This window comes from Indicator indicator, chromosome 2 (genome assembly GCF_027791375.1).
Source record: "Indicator indicator isolate 239-I01 chromosome 2, UM_Iind_1.1, whole genome shotgun sequence".
Lineage (NCBI taxonomy): Eukaryota > Metazoa > Chordata > Aves > Piciformes > Indicatoridae > Indicator > Indicator indicator.
Window position 1 is genome coordinate 33558678 of NC_072011.1, and position 22731 is coordinate 33581408.

The 22731-nt window shown below is 36.9% G+C and overlaps 1 protein-coding gene across 1 annotated transcript in view; it reads left to right on the plus strand.

The window, feature by feature from the left end:
- RYR2 (ryanodine receptor 2) overlaps positions 1-22731 on the plus strand; it is a 294938-nt gene that overhangs the window by 170753 nt on the left and 101454 nt on the right. The window contains exons 50-59 of the mRNA XM_054396845.1: positions 1122-1342; positions 2667-2757; positions 6586-6726; positions 7510-7673; positions 9693-9771; positions 10376-10465; positions 11648-11785; positions 13406-13483; positions 18850-18925; positions 21415-21541. Coding sequence (XP_054252820.1) covers positions 1122-1342; positions 2667-2757; positions 6586-6726; positions 7510-7673; positions 9693-9771; positions 10376-10465; positions 11648-11785; positions 13406-13483; positions 18850-18925; positions 21415-21541 — 1205 coding nt within the window. The remainder of the gene's footprint in view (positions 1-1121; positions 1343-2666; positions 2758-6585; positions 6727-7509; positions 7674-9692; positions 9772-10375; positions 10466-11647; positions 11786-13405; positions 13484-18849; positions 18926-21414; positions 21542-22731) is intronic.

Consider the following 22731-nt stretch of genomic DNA (forward strand, 5'->3'; position numbering starts at 1 on the left):
AATAGTTGTCTTTTTTCATGTGTCATAATTTTAATTATCTGGCTTTGTCTAGAAAGATCAGATTTAGAGGGCTTATATGAGGACTAAGCCATGGATTTTGGCTACCTTATGTGGTGGTTTGGCTCTGGCCTGGAGGCCAGATGCCCACCAGAGCTGCTCTATCACTCCCCCTCTTAAATGGACAGAGGGAGAGGGGGAAAAAATATAACAAAAGCCAATAATAAGATAGAAACCATTTTAATAACAATAATAAGCAAAAGCAATAGACCGCATGGAAGCGAAAAGCAGAGAGTGATGTTATTCTCTACTTCCCATCAGCAGGATGATGGTCTCAGGAAGCAGGGCTCTCTAAGCTTGGTGCTTGCTTGGGAGGGTAGACGCCGTGGACAAATCCCCCCCACTTCCTTCTAATTCTTCATTCTTATATCTGAGCTGACGTCATATGGCATGGAATACCCCCTCTGGCCAGTCTGAGTCAGCTGGCTCAGCCATGTCCCCTCCCAAGATCTTGCCCACCCCTCAGTGTACTCTTGGGGCAGGGTAATGTTGAAAAGACACAGCCTGGATACTTATTCAACAGTAGCCAAAACACTGCTGTCTTATCAACTACTGATGCAAAACATAGCACTAGAAAGGTTCTGTGAGGAGAATTAACTCCAGCTCGGCCAAACCCAATACACCTTACTTGACTATTTTTCTTTAAACAATTGTGTTGTTATTTAAGGAAGGGCAGAAGAGGATTTTTTCCTCACTTGGGCTTGTAATACAGAAGCAAGATGGGTCTTTTAAATGCAGACTTGACTGCTGTTACCTGATTCTGGAGTGATCTGTTGAGCGACTATGATATTCTTTGATAACATTTGAAAATTTGTTTTGCTTTTGAATGTCTACCTTTAGTGTTTGTATTCATTAAAAACAAACCAAAAAGACATCTTTGAGACTTTTAGAAGCAGGAGAAGATGCTAGGCATCCAGCTTCCAGTGCAAATCAAATCCTTATTTGTGCATTTTGGAAATTTCCATCTTTATAACTATTGAAAAAAGGAAACCAAACTAAAAGTTATTTTCAGTTGTAACAGCACTAATGAGTCAAATCTAATTTCTGTCTCATTTAATTCCTAGGCTGCTTTAAGTGCCACAGATATGGCTTTGGCTCTGAATCGATACCTTTGCACAGCGGTCTTGCCTCTGTTGACCAGATGTGCTCCACTTTTTGCTGGCACGGAGCACCATGCTTCCCTTATTGATTCCTTATTGCATACTGTGTACAGACTCTCAAAAGGATGCTCTCTTACCAAAGCTCAGCGAGATTCTATCGAAGAGTGTTTGCTGTCTGTCTGTGGGTAAGAAGATACTCCTAGCTGTACTGGAATGCTAATTGATAAAATTAGTCACCTATGATATTTATAATACAGAACTATGTCACCAGTAGTATAATTAAGATTTTTTTTTTTTTCTGAGAGAAGATTGTAATATTTTTAAATGTATTGTCTTAAATTTGCAACTTTACTGAATCACTTATATGCTGTCCTCAGTTATTTTGCTAATACCAAGGATTTTTAATTAAAACCTTGGTGATAAACTAAGGGGATGTACTGAAAGAAGACAAAGTTCTGGAAATGGAATTTTGTCCACACCGAAGTACCATTTAAGTACTTTTAGCTGTATATGTTTGCAGTATGGGTGATGATCAGTAGATTATACATTTCTATGGATCCTAATCAATGGCTGGTATTATTATGCCTCATGGGATACATTTCATTTGGCTATCTGCAGTCTCAAAACCAGCTGATTATTATCTATTTTTTTATATAAGCCTACAGGTGCAATTATCAGAAGTTGACTAGGCACTTATGAATTAATTTTCTAGTTAAAGTTAGAAACACTTAGGCTTTCAAATCACCAGAGGGGTTTCTTGCACTTTTCACCATAATTCCTTTTGTCATAATGTGGAAATGTGTACAGAAATGACAGGCATTTTTATTATAGTACTGTAAAAAAGTACTGTATAGAATATATCAAATTGGCCATTTTATCTATCTATCTATCTATCTATCTATCTATCTATCTATCTATCTATCTATCTATCTATCTATCTATCTATCTATATCTGTATCTATCTCCCTGATAAAAAACAATAAAAGAACCAGTGTTTGATATTTATCTGGAAAGGTTTAATGTCCATACCTTTCTAACATACACGCTATAGATATTTCTTCTGTCCATTCAGTTGGTGCCCACTGCTGTGTCTTGTTTAGTACATCTAAAGAACTATGTCTTTATTGGTCTTTAGGGTAGTTTTACGAGCCATTGAGATACATGGCAAGAAATTAACATTATAGCCTTTTCTCATGGGCACAGTGATCCTAATGCACAACATCAAATTTCAGTTGTTGGTTTGGGTTTTTTCTGATGTTGTCTGTCTGTAGATATTTTCTCTGCTTCTTTAAAGCATTTGATTTGCAGCTTATTCAGAAAGTTTTCTTTGGTATGCACTTGTTTGCTTTCCTTTGGGCATGGTTTATTAGTGCAACAGGAAAAATCCTTTTACTTTATGAATTTGAAAAAATTCAATGGCATCAAACCTTTAGGTTGTTTTACTATATCTAATAATTATTTACTTGAAACTACTGGTACATCTTTTTGAAGTGATTTATCCACTTTTAGGCAGTTGCGGCCTTCCATGATGCAGCATTTGCTGAGAAGACTGGTGTTTGATGTTCCTTTATTAAATGAACATGCCAAGATGCCTCTTAAGGTAAAATCATATTTTATTATTTAACAGCATTCCTTGTGGTAAAATGCAGCAGAAAATACTTTCATGAAGAATATTCTTTGTTGCCTTTTCTCCACTCTGCAATAATCTCCAAGACCATATTTCTTAAAGATAAATTGCTGTTTTGGCAGGATTTCGGTCTAATTTATATCCATCCATATGAAATGATGAAGTCTGTGTCTAGTGGTTGCTTTTCCGCTAATTATCTCTGTATTTTTTATGGAAATAGAATAGAAAAATGAAAAACTATGGGGGGGGGGGGTAGGGGTCAAATCCAGTACATAAGGCAAGACAGCAATTGGTAATATGTATGTACTCTTACTTCTCTTGCTGTGTTGGTTTTCCCTGCTCTTGGAAAATGGACTCTTTTTCTTTGATTTGTGCTTTCAAATCTAAGCAATATATGCTTTTTAATAATCTTACATTTTGTTTTCAGCCCCCAAAGGTTTCTCTATATCTTTTGATTCGGATTCCTAAAGCACAAGGAAAATGTGTTTTTTCCCTTGAGATGACACATTCCTTAAAGATTCCTTGGATTTAATTCACATCCTACACCTTACCCACTGCTATTTTCAGCAGTCCTTCTTAATTCTTTCCCACCCCAACTTTGCACAAGATATTTAATCTTTTCTTATTTAATATTTGTGTTATAAAAGCCACATACCAGGATTAATTGCATTTTACGTCCGATTTCTTTGCCAAAATACTCCTCTGTCCAATTAAACAGGCTTCTACTAGCCAGATTGTAGTCTCCAGCCTCAGATGAGAAGTTCAAATCATTAGTCTCAAAGCCAGGACCTACTGCAGTCTTTTCCCTGCCAAGGACTTAATAATTTGGTTGTGTCCCCCAAGAAGTGCTCGATGAATGCTTGAGCAGCCATCCTTTGGTACCCATATATGGGAAAAGCAGTTGATAATTTAGTATACTGCCCAGAAGAGCAAAAACCAAATAGTAACTTGGTGCTCCGTGTGTGAATATGATTCTTCGGGTTCTTTTGGGGGGAAGAAAGAACAACCCCTGAGATACGTTAATCTGTGACAGCAGATCTTTTGATTCTGAGGGTGATGATTGCAGTGACTTTTCCATCCTGCTGAAATGAACAGGAGGGAAATAATAATTAATCCCTTTGGGAAGTTAGGCTTCAGGAGAGCAGACATGAAGAGAATCCGTGGGCAAATGATTCTATGTATTGTCAATTAACACCTATACAAGTGAACTCTGTATGTGAAGGCAGAATTGGAACTGACAGTGAACTCGTTTGCAGAGATACTTATGTCTACTAATGTATTTCTGATTTGAAAGTACTGTGCATATTTCTAAATGGGCTTGTGCTAGCAGACAGGTTATAGTAGTCTAAAGAGACAGCTACAGGTTAATCATGCATCTGAAGAGGTAGTTTTGAATGGGAAGAGGGGAGGGACTTATGAAGGCTAAATCAGAATAGAGTGCTAAGTACTCTGAGTTCCTTTGTTGGTTTCTGATTTTTAGGTGGCATGCCAATGGAAATCTATGATTCTTCACCTGTATGATTTGGTGTGAGCTTTCAGGAACAGGGCTGCCTTGTTTTTGTTTCCTCTTAAATTGTATTTCATACTTCATTAGGGACTTCTCTAGTGGTAAACTTGCCTCTGCTCTTGGCTAGGTTTAAAATTGTATACATTTGTATTAGCACTCAAATGTTGTCCAAAAGGAAACCTGAAGTCTGGCCATTGTGTGAGAGAATTTAGTTGGAAAATAAAAAAAAAAAAAACCACCACCAACAACCCTGTGGTGCTGCATAAATTATAAAAACTTCTGTGTTTTTATATTATATATGCATGTTAGTTCTCTTCCTTTTTTGTTAATCAGATGACAATTTAAATATTAAATATATGGATTTTTAATTTCTTTTTTTTTTATCCATGGAAAGTATAGTAGAACTACACAGTATTGAGGTTGTATATCTGGTTGTCAAAATCCTCACTTCTAAACAGCAGAACTTTTTAACTTTTTCTTTTTTTTAACACTCCTAATTTCTGCACATTTACATTTGAACATTGCATTTTTTTTGTCTTAGCATTTGTTCTGACTAGCAAAAAGGGAATCCTGTCAGTTCTTTACTGGCTAAATCTTGTAGTATTTTGCCAATATACTTTGCAAAGTGATGTTGAAACAACTGTCCTTTTCTCTGAGAGACTATTAAAATAAACTCTGAATTAAAATTCCAGATAAATTTTATAGGAAGATCCCTCTGTCCTGTTGGAAAATCTACCTCTGAGTAGGACTAGGTTTTCATACATTGCTATTGTCAGAAATTTATTGTTTGGGTTTGCCTTTACTGACAGATGTGCAACTAATTTTTCCTCTTTGTGTCTGTAACTGTGTCTGTAACATTAACCACAAAATTTGTGATGTTTTAGTTTAGCAAATATCAAGTAGCAGATCATTAATAATCTGCAATCTTGTAACCACTTAAGAAGAAAGTATCCCCAGAATGTTTTGTGAAATAGAAGGAGAAAGAAGACAGCTCAAATTGTAATACAGGGCAGAAGGATAGACTGATAGCAGGTTTTACAACTCACAGAAGATATGAATCATACTGCGAGTTATTCTTGGATAGCTCTCAAACATGTAAATAGTAATTGGGAATGCAATAAAATATATATTTTTATACTTTATACTTAATATTTTGGGTGGTGGTACCTTCCAACACTGCCACAACTTATTTACAAAGTATATCTACAGTTTCTGTTACTTGGTTGTGGGCAACATATTCCACATAATCAGACCGTTATATGATTTAAGCACAAATCAGAGAATTTCCAGTACAGTGATTTAAATTTAAATTGGAAATAAAGATGCCATGATCTGTGATTTCCTGCAAGGGGGATCCTGTAGCAAATTAGCCAAGTACTCATGGCTTGCCCCTTTTTCTGGTATCTTCCCAGATGCTGTAACTATAATTCAAGCAGCTCTTGGCTTGGAGAGGGCTAAGGGGCCTCTCTCCTCTCATGCCCAGTTCACGGGCTGTAGCAGTGCAGCTTTGATGGGATTTAATTCCCTTGGGGCTTTTCCGCTTTCTGCCTCCAGCGCAGGGCTCTTGGAGTTGCCTTAGTCCAGGTACCAGGCCCAGATGTGGTTTGCCTACTAGGGCAAGCTCTTCAGCTGCAACTCCAGCAGCATTTGGCTGTTGCGTTCTTGGTGAGAACAAGGTGAAATGCCTGCCATCTCGGCTGGTTTAAATGCTGTCCAAAGACAATTAATACCCTTTGGTAACAGAGAAACCTGATAGCTGAACCTATAGGATGGGCATATCCAAATATGGCCAGGGGCACACACAGTTCACAGATGTGTTACAAGGTTAATTACATGTGCTACACATTTACCTGAACCATCTGTACCCCAGAAATGTCCAGGTTTACGTATCCACAGGTGCTTAACCCATTGTCTAGGTTAGGCTATGTTTTGGGGCTTGTGCCTTCCAGGCAGGGAACTAGGTGTAGTCATGGTTCTACCATCTTACACATCAAGCAGTAGTGTTTGGAATAGCAGCACACAGATGGAAGTGAATTCTTTTCAGCTGAGCAGTCAGTGATCATGTTGTGTTGGGGAAAATGATCCTGTCACATGATTCTTGCATATGCCACTAATGTTAAAATAAACTCATTCTGTGTGTGCATCCACAAGTGATTTAAAGACTAGATAGACAACGTGGCTCCTTGATACAAGTTAGACAGTTTTCTGGCAGTGTGTGTGCAATGGTCAAGTTCCAGAATCAAATTACATCAATAGTTATATTTTATTTGCTTTCAAAATATGTTCTGTTTTAGTTGCTGACAAATCATTATGAAAGATGCTGGAAGTATTATTGTTTGCCAGGTGGATGGGGTAACTTCGGTGCTGCCTCAGAAGAAGAGCTTCATTTATCCAGAAAGTTGTTCTGGGGTATTTTTGATGCTTTGTCTCAAAAGGTAATTCATTGTAGTATCCATCTACTACTGTAAAAGCCTTACTGTGTAACCTTTTTCATTAATCTATCATTTTTACCCAGCTTCTATCAACACTGTATTATCCACTTCAAAAGGAAAATTTTCCTCTTACAGCTTCTGCTTTAACATAGGTATTTCCTTTTGTCCACCCATGGGAAAAAAACAACCAAAGAAAAAAAACCTAATGAAGTAATCTCAAGATGTATCTGTATAGGTCAGCTACACTTCAGAGCACTAAAAGCAAATTCAAGCATCTGCAGGTGACTGAAACCTGCAGTTTTCTATCTAACACACCTTAAACCAAGAGGATAGTCCCTTTGCTTAGTAGTTGTAGTTTCATCACCCCTGACTCAACCCTGTTTTGGACAGAAGTTTAATAATACAGTTTGGTATATATTTATTATAAATTCTGTGAGTGTTTTTAACTGACCTCCTTAAAATCTAGGTATTTTAAAATACTATGCGTATTCCTATGCTATATTCTCTTTCTAGATGTGAAAAATGCCTAGTGTTTCTCCCAGGGAAGTCAAACTTCTCCCATTTACTTCAGGAAGAGCACTTCTTGAGCCTAGCTTTTTCCGTAGTGTATAGTATGCTTTGTACAGTCAGTTTCCTTTTTTTCAGAACTTAAATTCAGTTTCACAGTAAGAAAGCCATTCTGTGGATGTTTTGCTTCTCCTATAGCTGTATCAACATCACAGTTTCAGCGGTGATGTTGACAGCTTCCATTTACTACTCATTTTCTATCTCCTGTGTGTTCTGCAGAAGTATGAACAAGAACTGTTCAAATTGGCTTTGCCCTGTTTGAGTGCAGTTGCAGGGGCCTTACCTCCAGACTATATGGAATCAAATTATGTCAATATGATGGAAAAACAGTCTTCAATGGATTCAGATGGGAACTTTAATCCTCAACCTGTTGATACATCAAAGTAAGGAATTATTCTGTGGCAACTAGAATTTTTTATCATGCATGTATAGAAGAGGGATGAAGTCTATTGTTGAGTATGATGTGAACTTACAGCTTTTATTCATTTCAGAATGCTTCTCTTCAAGATAAAAATGGAGGTGTTAACTAATTTTTTTATGTATTGATGTGAAACCCTCAAAAGCAAAAAATGCATTAAAAAACTACATAACTAATTTCTTGCTCAAGATAGATTTTAATGCATTTTCACCCTGAAGCTAGCACTCTCCAGTTATTTTGTATTAGCCTGACAAAACACATATCTGAATGGAATTTTTGTGTCTTGATTTTGACTGCAGCCAGTGCCCCATTCTCCTTTGTATAGAATAGCCTTACAGCAGTGCAGTTATGCACTATATCTTGAAAAATGCCAGTTGTAAGACATTTGCTCCAGTTGCCTCTGTGAGCTTTCTGTCTGTGTTAACATATAGAATAGGGAATGCTAATAGTACATTGATGTCTTTGTTTGAGCTTGTACATGCATGTACATAGAAATATCATAGGAAAAAACATAATCTAGACTGGAATATTGAAATCACATCAGTGACCATTAAAATTAATTTTGTTGTAATGCATTTAAGATATATGAAGATTTAATAACATTTAATAAGGATAATACACTGTCATTTAACTGAAGATGACTTTATCTGGTGTCATGTCAGAGGACAATTCTAGATAGCCAAAACATATTTGAAAACCTCAGAAAACGTTACTTAACATTGCTTAAATCATCAGTCACCTCATTGCCACAGGAGTCAACAGTTCTGTGATGATTCAAGACAATGAAAGCACTACTTTTATCAGTATCATTTCCAACCTTACCTGTATTTCACCATACAAATCCTGCATTGCCTTGCATACTAGTCCTAGACCTATTTTTAGGAAGCTATAGGTAATGTGAACTTACAGTAGTAGACAATTGATTGCCACTGAAATTATGCAAAGTTTTATACCATTAATAGTGTTTCCCTCAAAATGCATGCTTCCAAACAATAAAAACCGTTGAGAACTGTGTTGGATAAGTATCTTTTGGCATTTATGTGTCATCAGGCTCTAGCAAACTGTTCGTGTGACATAATTTTAGTTTACAGTTCTGCTTTCTCAGACTCCGACTGAAGATTTAAAACTCTTCTACTAGCAGTAGGTGGCACTGTAATACTTATAATTCCAACATTTTTTGTCTTAGGAGGGAAGATTTAGCTATTTCATAAGTGAACAACAAGCAATTCTTGTCTTTTATTTGTAGAAATGCAGATGAACAAAACTATTAATATTTTATACTTTTTTCTTTTGGAAGATGATTCTGCCTCTAGTCCTTGTTTGATGATTAAGGAGACAAGGAGAGCTGCTTTTCTTCTACTGTTTAAGAAATTTTAACTTCTTCATTCTCTTATACACCCATTAAAGGGCTAGTATTTTATTTGTGGGTTTTTTTCTATTTTTAATAAGGATTTTATTATTTGTAATATTCACTGGAGTGTTGGAAAATAAAGCTTTGAGCATATGACTTGCCTTCATTATAGTGCTTCAACCATATAATAAAATATATAGGAATATATAAAATAGATGTATAGGAATATATGAGAGGACTGTTAGCACACTTGGTTTATAATGGGCATGTGCATTAAGTTATCCCCATATTTCTAAAACTATAGGTCTTAGTTATATCTTTAATCTTAAGAAAACGAATGTTAGAAATATGTGACAAAAATCTTGAGTTCTTGATATCGTTATTGATCTTTCCCTGCACACAAGTGTCAAGGATGTAAAATTCTTGGAAACAGCTATGGTTCTTATTCAGTGCCTATTAAGTAACTCAGATTTTCTCCTTGTTTTAACTAGACCATAGAACAAACTGTATATGAGGAAATGGAGCACAGTAAGATGCTTTGGATGGGTATATTCACTACTTATTGTTTTCTTCAAAACGAAGGCATTCATATTTTAGTATGTGTGATATAATGGCTTTTCTCTTCACTTTCAGCATCACAATCCCTGAAAAGCTAGAATATTTCATTAACAAATATGCAGAACACTCACATGACAAATGGTCAATGGAAAAGGTAAAATCAACATTGCAGTTAAAATACAGATCAGCATTTGTATTTGAATCCACTTCATCTTTAAAATATTTTAATCTGGATAGAGTAAAACAGTATTTTTCATAATGCTATAAACTGGTATGTAGATAAGGTATAAACCTATATTTTCTTAAAATGCATTTGGGAGGAAAGCTCTCAAAGTGCAAATGAGTATTTCAAAATAGTGTTTCATCATTTCATTATTTTTATTGTTACCAGTTGAGTAAGCATGCTTGTGTAAGAATTTAATTGACTTGAAATTTCAATTTTTTAACAAAAAAAAAAATCCTTATTAGGGTTTTTGTTCCTTTGGGTAGTTTGTGTCCTGTATTCAAAAGACTTCTTCTGTAGCATATTATTCTGCTCTATATAAATGTTCGAAAGAAAAAAATGTATTGCAGTGTTAGCTTTGTGCAATCATTAATTTTCCAAATGATGGCATGGTATAAAATTAATTTCATTATGTGTTAATCATATAAATGTTGATTGAGAAAAGGTTGAGAAAATAGTAGAAAGAAAATTTTAAGAGAACACCTTTGCTGTTCCTTTCCCAATTTTTTCCTCTCGTACTATAACTGTGTTCCAGTTTGCCAATGGATGGACATATGGTGAAACGTATTCTGAATCTGCAAAAGTTCAACCATTGATGAAACAATATAAATTACTATCTGAAAAGGTAAGAATTTTGTTCATTTTTGATCCAGAGTGATTGAAAGATTGCTTCATTCATTGTGAAAAAGTCACCATGTGTTTGCATCACTTTAAAAAAAAATACTTGGAATGTATCAGCTAAACCATAATTGTTGCCTTTCTCAAAAAGAGAGAGAAGGGGTTTACTGTGCTATAAATAGGCCACTCAAACTCTTTTCTCTAACAGCTAAATTTACATGGCATATCTTACAGTGAAAATGAAGTGGTGGTTTGTTTTTTGGAGTTTTTTTTTGTTTGTTTGTTTGGGTTTTTTTGTTATAGTAAGGTCACAAAGGAATGTCTACTTGCTTAGTGAACGCTTAGGTATAGGCTTGGTCTGATGTCCAGCAGGGAGTCACCAAGGTGATTAGAAGGCTGGACAACTTGATAAATGAAGCATGGCTGCATGAACTGAGTTCCTTCATCTTAAAGAGCTGACAGTGGTATAATCTTGGTTTCCATTACCTAAACACTAATTACAGAGAAGATAGATGTATTCTCTTCACAGGGGTGCACAGTGATAGGACAAGAGGCAATGAGTGTAGGTTGCTTCAGTAGAAATGCTTTTTGGAAATCCTTCTTATCTTGGCAACATAAACATTGGAATAAATTATCCAGAGAAGTGGTGAATTCACCTGCACTGCAAATATTCATGATATGGCAAACCCTAGATGACCTAACCTTGATAATAGTTCATAGCATAATTAGGTTAGGTTAGTTTATCTGACCTTGAGAGAATGTTAAGCTGGATGATGTCCAGAGGTCCATTCCAGCACAGACTTCTTATGATTCTGTTACGGGGGTTTGATTCATGTAGTAGACAAAACTGCATTACTCCTGATAATTCCTGCTCCAACTTTGAATTCATATCTGAACGTCCCATTAACATAGTTTTCCTATGATCTTCAGCTTCCTGTAGGACCATAAATCTTCTGCCCACCTCTGAAATTATGAACAAACATTTTTATATCTTAAGTGATTTGTTTGCTTCATTGAAGTATCCCTGGACCATAAGGTCTAATTTCAGTACATTTCTTTGCAGAAATTATAGACTTCTTTAGGTTGGAAAAGACCATCTTATATAACTAGGCAAAATCCCAAAAGTTATTTTTTTGCTCTGTACAGCTACATAACAAACAAGACAATTATTGCATATACTTTCTTCTAGGAGAAAGAAATTTATCGATGGCCAATCAAAGAATCACTAAAAACTATGCTGGCGTGGGGATGGCGAATTGAAAGAACACGAGAGGGAGATTCTATGGCAGTGTATAATCGTACGCGTCGCATATCTCAAACCAGTCAAGTGAGCCATCTTATTAAACACTTTTAAAATGAATGCAAAACCTGCTATCTAATCTTTGGTATTGCAAGCAATGAAGTAAACCTGTAGCATAAAAAATGGGAAAGCATTTTTCACAAGCAGTTTTACGAGTGCCAAGATTGAATTTCTGTTCACTGAAGCTGGAACATTCTTTCCCTGTTGCTAAACATTTTCCAAAAACTTGATCAAAACTGAAGTAGGAATGCATTTGTTAGTTTGATTTAAAGTGAACTATATAGGGGAATTATTTACATCAGTAGGTGATTATGTATTAATAGTGAATATTAATATGATTTTAGTCTGCTATGCTCTGGAATTCAGTGTCTGTGGATGCCTTTAATCTTGTAAAAAATAAATAAAGGTATGTAAACAATTTTTAAACTTTTTTAAGGAAAATTAATACAAACATCTACATTAATGCACCATCAAGTTTACATCTATAGACAGTCAAAAACATTCTGAAAATGTTAGTTTTATTCCTTTAAAATAGCCTTCTTAAATGCTGTAAAGATAAAATTTAAAAGTGCTGCATTATATTCCCTTAGAGGTCCATATACTTTTCAATTAAAATGGGGAGGGACATTCACACAGACACACACGGAGACAAACCAATGAGGGAAAGAGAATGGAGGGGGAAAATCTTTCCTTCTAATCTCCACTCAGCTTGACAGTATTTATATGTGTGACTGGTGATATATGCCTGTGTCTCCACTCTTTATAGACACTAGACAGTGTATATCAGGTGATTTGAATTAGCAGTTGGGCTGAACTACACATAGTTTGCACACTAGAATTGCCTTCCAAAATTCTTGACTTCCTTTTGAAAGGAGGCCTCTGAGTCTCGAGGCCTTATACATGCATATGAACATAATATCAGTATAGAAACAAAATTTGTACATGAGTAAATCTGTTACAGTGGAATCCATAGAGGAAAACTCATCAATGCCCTTTGTATAGCCATATTTGTTTCATCAGTGACTTTCCATCCAGGCAGTATCTATCATTGTTTACCCTTCTTTGAGTATTCATGTCAATGTAATGACCAAACCTGTGACAAATTAAGGCAATGGAAAGAAAGAATGACAAAACAGTGATATTTTCTCTGTGGGGAAGAGAGACAGATGGAAAAAGATATCTATGTAGTAGGTTCTATTCCTACATGTAGAAATAGGCTTGAAAAGTGAAATTCAAAGTTTGATTTTTGTCTGAATTAGCCTTAAACTAGATTGTCTGAGATTTGACAGATGTGGAAAAAAATATCTTGAAAACATAGAGATATAATCATAACCTTGGTACAGCATTATCCAGAGTGAATTAAAATCTTAAACAAGTTCAAGTAAAATTTGCATCTGAATGAGGGGAATTTGTGTCTGATGACTGTCTTTGGGAACAAAATATTTAGAACTTTGCCTAAATCTCACTTATATTTACCATTCTTGATGTATTTTTAGTTCAGCTACTTATTATCTTTTTGCTTGGTAGAGATATGCAGATGATTTTTTTTCCTTAAATTTTGTCATTATTTCCAGTATCTTGTTAATGTAAGCTTCTTCATATCAAATCCCTTGTTTAACTCCACTGTTTCACATGTTTGTCATTCAGATCTCTGTAGATACAGCCCATGGTTACACTCCTCGAGCAATTGACATGAGCAATGTTACCCTCTCCAGAGACTTACACGTAAGTCAGAAACGCTTATTGTGCCTATTCTTTTTTGCAGTTGTTGTTTTGTTTTGTTTTGTTTTTTAACTGCTAGTTCATTTTAAACAAATTTGGTGCCTTATAATACTTTCTTTGAAATATTTCGATTTTGGCTTGTTGTGGTATTTTCTTTTGATTTTTTTTTTTCTCTTTGATCCTCTGTTACTTTAAAAAAATATGATTTATGTCAAAAAACTTCCAAGTTTTGGATTGATTTTTCTCATCTCTCTTTGCAAGCATCTGATGTTTTGAAAAGAATTCTATTTAGAAGAGCTTGCAGCATCAGCTTTTTTCTATTATTCGTTTCTCCACCATCTACCCAATATATTTTGTCATTATTATTTTCATTTTTTTAAAAACTGAAGAAATAAGAATCAGGAACCATTGCTACAACAAATTTTATGAGAGTAGAAAATGAAGAAGTTTGGGATAGGATTCTGTCAGATCTAGCAGTAAATTGCTATTACCTGGAGTAATATTTTTTAGTTGATAAATTATGTTTCTGTCTTTAGAAAGTCAAGGTTTTTTTCATGGTATTTGATAGATTATGGTGCTAATTTTCATAGCCTCCTAATTTATTATGAGTATGGTTACAGTACTATGTAGGCATACATTAGATAGTTTTAAATTAGATAGCACAAGTGTCTGTACCATTCTAGCGATGCAATGTGGTGTTCAAAGCTGGGTCTTGAAACACGAGGTTAAGTTTATCCATACTGAGTTCTGTCATAGTACTGTGAAACAAGCAGCAGTAGTAAAGTACTTGCTTAGCTCTACAGTATATACTGCATTATCTGTTTGATCAAATTCTTGCAATGGATTTCCTATCCTTGACTGCTATCTTGTAGTTTCCAGTTTCATATGTCACAAAATCACAGAATTATTGAAGCTGGAATAGACCTCTGAGATCATCAAGTCCAACCTATGACCTAACACCACCACATTGACTAGACCATGTCACTAAGTGCCACATCCAATCATTCCTTGAACACCTCCAGGGATGGCAGCTCCACCACCTCCCTGGGCAGTCCATTCGAGTGTCTAATTGTCACAAGTTGCCTAGGAGAAAAGCCCAACCCCCACCTTACAACAACTTCCCTTCAGGTAGTTGTAGAGAGTGATCAGGTCCCCCCATGTCTTCTCTTCTCCAGGCTAAACAATCCCAGCTCCCTCAGCCTCTCCTCATAAGACCCTCCAGTCCCTTCACCAGTCTCGTCACTCTCCTCTGGGACCCACTCCAGCACCTCAAGGTATTTCTTGGAGTGGCCCAGAACTGCACACAGTACTCGAGGTGAGGCCTCATCAGTGCTGAGTACAGGGGCAGAATTACATCCCTAGTCCTGCTGGCCACACTATTCCTGATACAAGCGAAGATGCTATTGGCCTTCCATGTTACCTGGGCACACTGCTGGCTCACGTTCAGCTGGTTGTCAACCAGGACTCCCAGGTCCCTCTCCGCCAGGCCACTCTTCACCAGGCCACTCTCCAGCCACTCATTCCCCAGTCTGTAGCCCTGCATGGCGTTATTGTGGCCAAAGTGTAGGACCACATCCTTGGCCTTGTTAAACCTCATGCCATTGGCCTCAGCCCATGGACTCAGCCTGTCCAGGTCTCGAAAGTGTCTTCCTACCTTTGAGCAGATCCACACTCCCCCCCAACTTGGTGTCATCCTGTAATAAAATATATATTTTATATTTAATATTTCTGGCAGTGGTATCTTCAAACATCGCTGTAACTTATTTACACAGTTACTCATTTGGGGGCATCATATTCCACATATGCAGACAGTTAAACGATGTAAGCACAAATTTCAGCATTTCCAATATAGCGACTGGAAATAAAGGTGCCATGATCTGTGGTTTCCTGCAAGGGGGAATTCTGTAGTAAATTAGCTGGGTACTCATGGCTTGCTCCTCTGTCCTCCGGTATCTTCCCAGATGCTGTAACTATAATTCAAGCATCTCTTGGCTCAGAGAGGGCTAAGGGGCCCCTCTACTCTCGTGCTCAGTTCACAGGCTGTAGCAGTGCAGCTTTGATGGGATTTGATTCTCTTGGGGCTTTCCCCCTTTCTGCCTCCAGCACAGGGCTCTCAGAGTGTTGGTTGCCTTGGTCCAGGTACCAGGCCCAGATGTGGTTTGCCTACTAGGACAAGCTCTTCAGCTGCAACTCCGGCAGCATTTGGCTGTTGCATTCTTGGTGAGAACAAGGCAAATTGCCTACCATCTCGGCTGGTTTAAATGCTGTCTGAAGACAATTAATACCCTTGGTAACAGAGAAACCTGATAGCTGAACCTATAGGATGGGCATATCCAAACAGCCAGGAGCACACACAGTTCACAGATGTGTTAGAAGGTTAATTACATGTGCTGCACATTTATCTGGACCATCTGTACCCCAGGAAATGCCCAGGTTTACACATTCACACGTGCTTAACCCATTGTCTGGGTTAGGCCATGTTTTGGGGCTTGTCCCTTCAGGACATATCTGTGAATTTACTAACAGTGGCTCGATCCCCTCATCCAAGTCATCAATAAAGATGTTGAATAGAACTAGGCCCAGTACTGATCCCTGGGGGACATCACTGGTACCGGATACCAACTGGATGTGGCACCATTCACAACCACTCTCTGTGCCTGGTCATGCAGCCAGTTTCTAACCCAGTGAAGGGTGCAACCTGTCCAAGTCATGGGCTGCCGACTTTTCCAGGAGGATGCTATGGCAGACTGTGTCAAAGGCTTTACCAAAGTTTAGGTAGACCACATCCACAGCCCTCCTCTCATCTACCAGGCAGGTCACCCAGTCCTAGAATCAGATTGGTTAGGCAGGACCTTCCTTTCCAAAACCCATGTTGGCTGGGCCTGATCCCCTGGTTGTCTTGTACATCCCATTTGATGGCACTCAGGATGAGCTGCTCCATAGCCTTGCCAGGCACTGAGGTCAGGCTGACACACCTACAGTTCCCCAGATCCTCCTTTCAGCCCTTCTTGTGGATGGGCATCACACTGGCCAACCTCCAGTCATCTGGGACCTCCCCAGTTAGATAGGACTGGTGATAAATGATGGAGAGCAGCTTGGTCAGCTCTTGTGCCAGCTCCCTAAGCACCCTAGGAGGAATCCTATCCCTGCTCCTGCACCTTCATAATTTCATCCTTTCCACCTGGGAAATCTCATTTGGTCTTAAGTGGACACTGAGTTACATCCTGGCTCCGTGAGCAGCTAGCTAGGTCTTACTCTGTGACTACCTTCATAGCACCTGGCTTTTATGAATTTATGAAAATTAATATGATAAAGATGAATATTAACAAAAATATTAATAACTTTTTATTAATATCAAAATCACAAATAATTGATTAAATAGGTTCAATGTACGGCTGAAATATATATTTATAGTGGGAACGTACAATATTTAGGCAAATATAACAATTTTAACAATTTTAAGCAAACTGGGAGGAATAACAGAAAGGTAGAATTCCTCAGCACAAAATCGTGCTTGACCAAGGGGGGGGGAGACTCGACAAGAATCGTAAATACAGGAGGCAATGAATTAATTACTCATGAAAGGTTCTACCCCAAGTAGGGGGTGCTGCTGCTGTATTAGCCATTGAGGCTTTTTGGGGCACTCTTGTGCACCAAGGACAGCGGGTTGACGGCAGGAATGCCACGTGGTCTTCGATGGCGGGTCTGGCTCCAACAGGATGGCGGGAGATACGACGCGTTTGCGAAGGGCTCTTGCGTCTTCCTGGGTGAACTGAGGCACTTCAAAATTCTAGTTGCAAGGGGAAGCAAGGCTTGGATCCTAAGGCTCGTGGCTTCTCTAGCTTGCAGTGAGTATGGTTCATGGCTTCTACCCCAGGTCTTGGTCCAGGCAACTTGAGGCAGGACAACTTGAGGCAAGGCAGGTCCAAGCAGGCAAGGCAAGGTGACTACAAATCAGCCTCTGTATATATCTTGCCTGAGGTTCAGTTGGGCCAATAGGGCAACTGAAGCCATCAAATAGTTACCCAATGAAAAGGGACTCTGCCAGGCTGTGGCCATAAAAGGAAGAAACATAGGCCTGGTCAGGGAGAAGCAGTAGCCAGTACATGTGCTCTTACCCCAAAAGGAGGCTTGTTTACAAGACACAATAGGTCCTGTCCCTTTGTCCCTTTTCCTGCGGTACCCCAATTCCTGCAGGAGGGAGTAGGGAGAGGGGGACCATATCTGGATACATGAGGACCTGTCTGGGTTTGTGCTGGGTCTGTTTGGCACTACCACGATGCTGACTTTCCAAGTTAGGGAAACCCAGACTACACTGCATCCTTCCAAGATTCTGTTCTGGATTATCAAAACATTATGACTTAAGGGTGCATGATTGAAGAAATCTACCATACAGTAGAGATATGTGTAATGTGTCCACTGTAGAAAAGCATATGAAGCAAATTGTCCAATAGACAAACAAGATAGGGCCCAAAAGTTTCAAGCAGTTATCTGAATTCATGAGCATTCTCCCACATAGTTTATTTGGTTACTCAAAACCCTTATTGAAGATGAGAAGAATGCTTCTGTAGGTCAATGAAAGAATTTAAATTGAAATCTACAGAAAAACCACCATTGCATGTAACTAGAGGCTATACAATCAGAAGGACAGGATGCGTGGGTTTAAACAATTGTTTCATGTTGAAACAGTAGCTCCTGTTAGTTCATAGAGACTGGAGAGCTTGTCTGTGTTTTGCTTAGGTTGAGGTCTACCTCCTAGGTTACCAGTCTGGAGGAGCTTTTAGGAACAGTTTACTTATCTGTTGTGCACACTGGAGGTGAATTCTGTTTTGAATGAAAACTGTGGCTGCATCTATGGAATCCCTGGTAAAACAGTTAGTGCTGTTAACAGTATACTCACATAAATGAAAATCGACCTCGATTAGGCTATATCCATGTGTTTATAGTCAGTCTGCTGAAGCCAACAGGAAGAATCTTGATTCAGTCTTCTAACTTGCTGTTCTTTGTTTCCTTTACCAGGGCCTTCAGGGGGTTCTTGCTGACATTGTTATGAGAATCACATCCCTGTTTGACACCTTAGTGCTCTTTCTAAACTATACTCCTCTTTGTGGTTTCTCCTTTTTCATATTAATAGTTTTCACTTCAGCCCAGGTTCCTAATTTGTATATATGTATGTATGTATCTCCGTGCTACCCAAATTTGCTATCATAATTTTTCAATATAAACTTTTATTTTCAGTGAACCATTGCAGTCCATTTGTATTGAAATTCATAGAGAACCTAACCTGTTATTTATTATCAACCTGAAAATTGTCCTTCATGGGGGTTAACCATTGCAAAACATATCACTAAACTCTCCATTTTCCTAAGGCTATGGCTGAGATGATGGCTGAAAACTACCACAACATATGGGCAAAGAAAAAGAAAATGGAGCTAGAAGCAAAAGGTAATATTTACTATAGGTATTTACAGTCCTTTAAGTTCTCTGTAATTAGCTTAGGTGATGTATTTGAGAAAAATGGAATGGGGGGGGAAATAAAAAGAGGAGCAGCAAATTTAAATTGACAAAGAGGAAACAAAAAGATTCTATTCTTAAATATGTATTTTGTGATTTTTACTGCCTGAAAGTTCTTATAATACTGAGTGTCACAGGTTCTGTTGAAGTAGTTTATCAATGCAAATATATCAAAGGAAGTCAAAGCTTGTAAATAAATTTAATCTACAGTAGTACATTTTAATCCTAGCATTAATCTTTCAGACTATTGCCCAAGGAGCTCTGATTTCATTTGAATTACTTCTTTATTGCAGGCAGATCTGAAAGGGTATATACTAAGAACTGCATGTATCATGTATTGAATTGCTAAGTGGATAAACCTAAATTATTACAATTTTATGTGCTACATTATCTCTGCATACTTAAATGATAAATTTTGCCATGTATTATGTAACTTACTGTTTTTCCTCTATGTTATCTGCAGATAACATTGTATTTGCACATGGATAAAAAAATATTTGGAGAAACAGCAAGTTCTCATTTGCAAATAACTGAAGCTAGGGTTTTGTCTTGTCCAAATTTGTCAAGTCTAATTATATGAATGAAACATGGCCTTTGTTTATTTTTAAAATATCATATGCTTGGTTTTTTTCATCAGTTGTAAGCTTCCAGGAAAGGTACAATAGTCAAGGTCTTAATGAGAAAGTAAATTTCTTCCTGGAAGTGCCTTTGATAAATCACCATGAATTTCCATACCTTTGATTATATTTCCCCTTAATACAGCATTTACTTTAATTTTTACTTTTTAAAAAAAACAAACTGTCAAAATTAGTCATAGGATACACTAAATTCAGGAAGTCATGGGCTGCAGGAAAAACAGTGGAGTGTTTGCCTTTGAGCAGAACTTTGATGAGAACACTGTATAATATTTGTAGTGTTCTGCAAAGGAGTACAGTGCTGGGAAAGCTAGACACAGGCTGTAGTGAAGGAAGGAGAGGCTTGATGAGGAGGAGAATTTCTTTGAGTGAAAAGTAGGCATATTTGTCAACTGTGCAAAACCTGGCTCTTAAAGAGTGTGCAGTTTTTCCTTCAATATATGCATATGCTAGGCTTCTAAGATCTTTTTATACCTGTGGAAAGAACAGAAGAGTAATGCAGATATTGGATACAGAATGCCCCTATTTTTCATTTAACACTTTTCACATACATAAGTATGTTAACCACCTGAAGACTGCAAGTATGATTCCCCTTCATTGAACACTGACTGTATTCATTGTAATTCATCGAAGGATCTTTTATAGACTTAATGACTTCCATAGATAGGACATGTATGCTTACTGTGATTAGCATGCAATTTTGCATGTCTGTTTTCAGCTCTCATAAGGTGGATAACAGAATAAAACCCAATTATGCCAGTGTTAAACGCTGTACTTTCTAAAAAAGAATCCAAACCAACTGAAAAACCAGACCATCAGACTTGCCCACTAGGTTACCATTTTGAATATACTTAAAGGGATTCAGGCAGGACTAATGCCAAATTTTAGACATATCACCTAAGGATATGTCTCTGATATTTTCTAGAAAGAATTTGTTCTTTCTTTTAAAAATACTATTGCTAGAGACTTAAGATAATATATTTTTCTGAGTCTGATCATTACCCTTACAGTTTCCTGGTGTCACAGAAAGTGTCATAGAAATTTATTATGTTCTGCAATATGATGGTGATTTTAGAAGGATAAATCCTTAGACAGTTGCTTTTTATGCAAGCATCTTTATCAATAAATGTAACATTATTTTCCTCTCACATTAATGATCTACATTACAGAAGTGTCAATACATCAGTTATTCCTATGCAAATAATTTATTCTGTTTACTTCTTTGTTTTGGTATTGCTCTTTTGCTTAGATTGGAAAATTGTCTAATTACATTTGAATAAGTACTCTAATTTTATTATCTCTAATGTATTACTGTAAAGTCAAACAGTATCACTTTCATATCATTTTATATTTGTGTATATCTTTCTAACCTCTATGAAACATTTTTTTGTTATCAGAATATTTAAAAGCAGGACTCATATGTTTATATATTTGTTTGCATCTTGGTTTTCTTATGAAATGATGTGTCATTTATTGAAGTATTTTCAGTTTAAAAAAATAATTTTAATACACATTTGTAGCAGGAGGTTTTGCAGTAAGTTCAGCGTATTTACCTGGTACTTGCAGCAACTGATTATGTTAGAACTGTTTTTGTAGCACATGTAAAGTTTATGTCTGAATATTTTTTAGATTTGTATAAAGATTTTGAAAAGTACACTGTTGTTATTTCAGGTTAGATTTTATTGTAATGTGGTATGTATTATTATTACAATCTTTTTAAGTACTGGGACTTACCATGCCAACAGAGAGCTCTTTAACCGCTTTTTAATTCTCGATGTTCTATAGTAGGAGGAGGCAACCATCCTCTTCTTGTTCCTTATGATACACTCACAGCCAAAGAAAAAGCCAAGGACAGAGAAAAAGCACAGGATATTCTGAAATTTCTACAGATTAATGGATATGTTGTCTCCAGGTAATTCTCTGTTTAGTATTAGTATCACAGAAGATTTCTAGTACTCTCAGTATCTGCTTTCTTTTTTTTTAGTTAAAAGAAAACTCAGTGGTCATTTTAAGGTTTCAGTTGCCTGGAAGTAAGAATAAACTCCTTCCTGTAGAACGCTGTAAGGAAAAAATGGATTATGGAGATAGTAGGTAGGGCTTTTGGAAGGTACAAGCGGAGTTCTCAAGAATATCTGCATGTCTTCTGCCTCTCAACATTGCAGCATGCTTTTTCTTTCTAGTGTGTTTCCATACATGCAGCTGTTTGTTAGTAAACTTGTTGATTTTCTACATGTGATAGAATTATTAAGTCTCCATTATAGGTCAGGCACATGCACCTACCTCTCCTTAGGAATTTTTAGGCAATTGCTTCGGTAAGACCATTTAATTTCTAAAATCTGTTACTCATTTCTTTGATCTGAATTAGTTTGTAGTGTTATTAAACTATTTCAGAAGTGAAAAGTGCTGTTTTTAAAAAGTTTTAAAACAGTGTACAGTGTAAATGTAATCAATAATTCAGTACATACCCATGCTATTCTTGGCAGAATAACATGCATAATTTCTTTTGATATGCGTAGCGTGAAGAAAATTTTAAGTAAATTGGAGGCTTAACTACCTAATCAATGTGGCTTAGGAAATTTGAGTCACGAAGAAAGGCTGAAAGCATATCTGAGATTTGTATGACTTGAACATTAATAAGTGAATGGAACGATCACAGAGACTGGTTTAAGTAATCATTATGAATTAATTAGCCTACCACATCTACTTAAAATCTGCCTACTTCCTTCTTTTATTTCACATATGAAATTCAGCCCATTTATGGAGTCTCACAGCTAACCTAATAATTCTACATAAAATCTTGGTAGATGGAATAACTCAATTTACTTCCCTTCAAAGGAAGGGAAGTACCCTTCATGTACAAAGAAGTGTGTCAGTCAGCAAAGATTTCTTTCTCATCCCCTGTCAAAATGACAGAAGACTTCTCAGCTGTATTCAAGGTTACACATTCTTTTTTGACTAATCCTTTTTATTTTGGTTTTGGAGGAGTGAAAGGCTAAGAGGGATAATAAGATAATCATTCACATGGACACAGTTATCATCTAGTAAATAGTTCATGCTGCATCTACATCCTCTGATGCTAGTCAAATGCAAGACTTCCTCTCA